Raw genomic sequence first — 5,352 nt, forward strand, 5'->3', positions numbered from 1 at the left:
TATTAGCAGAGGCTTGATAATCTAGAGCAGCAGACACTGAAGTGGCTGTCTGCACCGATGTGGATAATGTCATGGCGGATGCCATGGTAGCCCCTGTAATTGCTGCTCCTGCAATGATGACTGCAATGGTGGCAGATATGCCAAAATCTCTTTTATGCCTAAATAAAGATAGGGTACCTGGCGTGGCTACAGGCACAGGTATATATCGAGGCATGCAGGTAGCAATGGCAACAGGGTAAATAGAAGCATTCCAGCAGGGGATATAAGCACACTCATCTAAAGAACAATTTAACATCTATTGGTAGTGAATAACCTGGGAAAAACCTGTGCATCATACGTTACCGGCATCGGAAGGGGGAAGGTGGACATTACCCCCCAACGGTACTGCATCCGCTGCTCCCCCATCCCCGTCGAGGTGGTCATCACCAGGAACACTGCCCACATCACCATCCAACATCCGGACAAGCCTGGCTGGCCACCCACACTGGATTTTCTGCATCCTGCGGAAAAACACATATAGCTCCCCTGGATCCTATTAAAATAGGATCCGGTCCTTTCCATTTATTAGTAAGAACATCCTTCCATTTTGCTATTTGATTTCTTTGGGTATATTTTTTGTAATGTCTATCAGCAGCTGTTTGTCCATTATCATCTAAATTTAAAAAATTTAGAGTAAATAGGGCCATAGATATTATTACTCGGGGAGTAGAAGTAAGCACTGCTTCCATACCCCCTTTTTGCTTTTGTATATAGTTTTTTAGGGTGCGATGAGCGCGTTCAACAATCCCTTGTCCTTGTGGACTGCAGGGGAGTCCCGTTACATGAGTTATATCCATCTGTGAACAGAAGTCCTGAAACTTCCTGGAAGTATAAGCAGGACCACTATCTGTCTTTAAAATTTTTGGCTTACCCCATGAACTCCACGCCTCTAAACAATGTTGAACAACATGAGAGGTCCTCTCCCCTGCAAGTGGGGTTGCAGTTACCATCCCCGAGCAGGTGTCTATTGAGACATGGACAAACTGCAATTTTCCAAAGGAGGGTATATGGGTAACATCCATTTGCCATATTTGCAAGGGAACAAGGCCTCTGGGATTAATGCCAACATGAGGTGTAGGCAGAAATACACAGCAATTTTTACAATTGGTAACTATTTCTCTTGCTTGTTTTCCAGAGACCCGAAAACGTCTTCTCAAGGTCTCAGAGGCCACACGGAACCCCGAATGAAATCGAGAAGCCAATTGCACCGAACCAAGAGCCATCAAGGCCATGATCCCCGTGGCCCCGTCTGCCAAATCGCCGCCAAGGGCCACAGGCCCAGGGAGGCCCGCACGAGCCCCAATATGGGCAATACAAAATGGCGATTCCCTGGACCACATCGCCCGCTGCAAGGCCTCAAATATAGTCGCCATACCCGAACTTTGTTTTATGATCCCCACCGTTTCCAACAGTTGGACTGCATTTACAACATAAATGGAATCTGAAATGATATTAAGGGGGCCCAAGTATTTTTCAAGAACTTCTAGAACTATGAGGCATTCTATCTTCTGGGGGGAAGTTTCTTTAAATGATTTGACATATATTTTGGAGTCTATTACATAGGCTCCTTGTCCATTATTGGATCCATCTGTGTAGATGGTTATAGCCCTTTCTATGGGTATGGAGGAGGTTATCTTTGGAAATATTATGGGGTGTCTTTTTATAAACTGAAGTAGTGGGTGTTTTGGATAATGGTTATCAAAGGTACCTGGGTAGATAGTATGCAATATAGCCCAATCATCTGAAGCTGTAGCCAGAACTTCTAATTGTTGTTTGGTATAGGGAAGATAAATGATAGAGGGATATACCCCAAAATATTCTATGGAAGTCTTTAGTCCTTTAAATATAATTCGGGCCATAGCTGCAGGGTACCAGTCTAAGATTTTTTGAGGTGTGGCCTGAAGGTGTATCCACAATAAGGGTCCCCCTTGCCACAATGTTGCTGTAGGGAGTTTTTCTGTTTGTATGATTATTAGATAGAAAGGCTCTGCTGCTTTAATTCGCTTTAATTGTGCCGTTTCTAGCGCAGTTTCTACGATTTTTAGGGCTGTTGTCGCTTCTGGAGTTAATTTCCTGGGAGAAGTTATCTTAGGATCTCCCTCTAAGATATCAAACAGAGGCTTGAGCTCTGAAGTAGGTATTTTAAGAAATGGTCTCAACCAATTAATATCTCCCATAAGTTTTTGAAAATCATTGAGTGTGAGCAGGTTCTGTCTTTTTATTTCTAGCTTCTGGGGTTGTATATATTTTGGGTATATTCTTGACCCTAAAAAGGAACCATAATGGGAACCCTGTATTTTTTCTGGAGCAACACATAGCCCTTTATTCTTTAGTCTATGCAGAGTATTCTTAAGCATAACCTCAAGCTCTTTTCTATTTTGGCTGCTAAGTAAGATATCATCCATATAATGAAGTATGACCGCATTAGGAAAGGCTCTTCTGATGGGACTAAGTATACTTTGTACATATAACTGACAGATTGTAGGACTATTCATCATGCCTTGTGGCAACACCTTCCATTGATATCTTTCATCAGGATCTGCATGATTTACAGCTGGGATTGAAAAGGCAAATCTTTTTCTATCTTGAGTATGCAGGGGAATGGAAAAGAAGCAATCTTGAATATCTATTATATAAAGTGGCCAATCTTTTGGTACGGCTGACATAATGGGAAGGCCATGTTGCACAGTTCCTAACATTAACATTTGTGCATTAACTGCCCTTAAATCTTGTAGGAATCTCCATTTCCCTGTTTTCTTTTTTATTACAAAAATAGGAGTATTCCAAGGTGACGTAGATGATTCAAGATGACCTTGCATTATTTGTTCCTGTATTAATAATCTCAGAGCCTCTAGCTTTTCGGAGGATAATGGCCATTGAGGCACCCATACTGGCTCCTCCGATTTCCAAGGTATGGGTTTGGGACCCTCAATGGCTCCTAGAAAAAACCCAATCCCCTTTTCTCCCTATTGGTGATTGCTTCTAAAGGTTCTATGCTGCCTTGGAGGTTTTTACCTAATCCTTTTCCTTTTTGGTATCCCATTGTATTCATTATCTGTTCGGCAGTAGATATTTTGCATGTGGTCTTAGTTTCTGCCTGACTTTCATCTGATAATTTCATTCCCATATCAGCTAAAACATCACGTCCCCATAAATTTGTTGGCAAAGGCAATACATATGGTGTAAACATTCCTTCCTTACCTTGGTCCGTTCTCCATAAAAGAGGCCGTGCGCTTATTGCGGGATTAGAGCTATATCCCAATCCTCGAAGGGTTTGGCTGGACTGCTTAAGTGGCCAAGTTTTAGGCCACCAATGAGAGGAGATTAGACTCTGGTCTGCCCCTGTATCTAGTATGCCTTCAAATTTCTTTCCCTGTATACTCAAAGTCATCTTTGGCCTGGAGCCCAAATCCATTATTAGATTGGCCTCATTTCTTTCTTCATTAGATATGGGTATTAATTGAGCAATGGTATCTCCCTCCTTTATTTCTATAGGCCATTGTGGACTGGAGCATAGAACCTGAAATTTTGGGCCCTGGACAACTCCTGGAAATACAATTATCTCTTGTCCTGAAAACTTACTACATCCTATTAGAAGACCTTGTAAACTTTTTGTAGAGGCCATTAAGACCTGCACGGGAACAGGTTGGGGTCCTTGATCTGAATCTAATAGGACATTGGAGGTGGCGTACACGTCCAATCTTCCCATTCCTCCGTGGGGGAGATGATTTCCTGAAATCGGTCCCCGAATCGCTGCTGCAATTGGGCTTTGGACCATGGGCATGTTTGGGCGGGGTTTCCATATTTGTCTGGGCCCTGGAACCGAGGGCCCCTCATCTCGTTTTTTGGCTTAAATTCTTGCTTTGGGCTCTTCCAAGGCCTTGGGGGAACCAAAAGTTTTCCCTCAATGTCTCTTATAGATCTACAGTTCTCGGCCTTGTGTGCCCCTTTTCTGCATCTAGCGCAGATTTCAGTTGTAAGATTATTTGGGGCTGCACTCTTGCAGTCTTTTTTAAAATGTCCCATTTTGCCACATTGATAACAAGGTCCTTTGCCTCTTCCTTGAGGAGCATTTTTGGCAATATGCATTATAGCTGCCGCCAGCCCTGCATTAGATAATGGGCCCCCTAACTCTCTACATACCCTTAACCAATCTTGTAATCCTTTACCCTTTCGAGGGGCAATGGCATTACGGCATTCTTGTGTTGCTTGTTCAAAAACTAATTGCTCAATAAGAGGCATTGCAGATTCTGAATCTCCAAAAATTCTGTTTGCTGCCTCGGTCATCCTGGCCACAAAATCTGAAAATGATTCCTGTGGGCCCTGTATAATTTTGGTTAGCTGGGTTGCTCCTTCTCCCTTTTTAGTTAAAGCTTTCCATGCTCTAATTGCCGTCATGGAAACCTGTTGATAGGCTCCCCAGGCATAAGTATTTTGTTCATTTGCATATCTTCCTTGTCCTGTTAACATTTCATATGTCCATTGTTGTTGTTCAGGGGTTAAGGAGGCTGCATTGATTCGGGCTTGCTCTTGTGCAGCCTCATACCATAGCGCCTTCCACTCTAAAAATTGGCCCATGCTATTAAGCATAGCCTTTGCAATAGTTTGCCAGTCAGTAGGCATCATAGAATCTCTTGCCAGTCTGTCTAGCTGTGCTAAAGTAAAATTTGCATTCACTCCATATTTTCTTACTGCTTCAGCCAATTCTTTTATTTGATTATAGTCTATAGGTGCATAGATCCGTCCCATGCCTTCTTGCCCTTCTATGGGTGCTTCAAAGACTGGGAAGGCCATGCCTAACTTTCTCCTCACAGTTTTTGAAAGGAGTGAGCAAGATGGCTGCATTGAATAAGGTGGGGGGGCAGTAGCAGCCCCTTGCCCCAGAACATAGGGCACTGGGTTCTTATATTCCAGTGGCCTGTATCTATTTTCTTCATAATTTGCTGCTTGTTCTTCTAATTCTATCTCTTCTTCTGGGCTTAAACTGCTCTCTTCTAACTGCAGAGCAGCAAGTTCCCTTGTGGGGTATAAATACCCCTTTGGTAAATTTCTTCCCTGTCTAAAACCTGTTACTTGGTTTCTTGCTCCGTCCTTTTCGACAGTGCTCTCTCCCCTGCCTTCCTCTGGCTTACCAGGAGGTCCATTTTCACTTTGGGCCCTATTTTCTTTTGCACGTGCTCCCATCCTTTCACTTCATTCGGTTTCTGATAGGCTGTCCTGGAGATCCTCTAGAACCATTTGCCCTTCCTCCATAACTTCCTGACAGTAACCCACGTGGAGGCATAGGGTAAGAAGCAGAATTACAAAGGCTCC

At 43.3% G+C, this 5,352-nt stretch overlaps 1 protein-coding gene across 1 annotated transcript; it reads right to left on the reverse strand.

Moving 5' to 3' along the window:
* Positions 1 to 3,438: 3,438 nt before the first annotated feature.
* Positions 3,439 to 5,082, reverse strand: LOC103731968 (igE-binding protein-like). The gene has a single exon (XM_008830476.3). The coding sequence runs from the start codon at positions 4,882 to 4,884 to the stop codon at positions 3,706 to 3,708; it is 1,179 nt and encodes a 392-aa protein (XP_008828698.1). The 5' UTR covers positions 4,885 to 5,082; the 3' UTR covers positions 3,439 to 3,705.
* Between the last annotated feature and the right edge of the window lie 270 nt (positions 5,083 to 5,352).

The sequence above is a fragment of the Nannospalax galili genome, unplaced genomic scaffold (assembly GCF_000622305.1).
Source record: "Nannospalax galili isolate Female #2095 unplaced genomic scaffold, S.galili_v1.0 scaffold715, whole genome shotgun sequence".
In the NCBI taxonomy this organism is placed as follows: Eukaryota; Metazoa; Chordata; class Mammalia; order Rodentia; family Spalacidae; genus Nannospalax; species Nannospalax galili.

Bases quoted from the DNA above. Each gene is read 5' to 3' on its own strand.
- LOC103731968 (XM_008830476.3), bottom strand. From the start codon at position 4,884: ATGCAGCCATCTTGCTCACTCCTTTCAAAAACTGTGAGGAGAAAGTTA.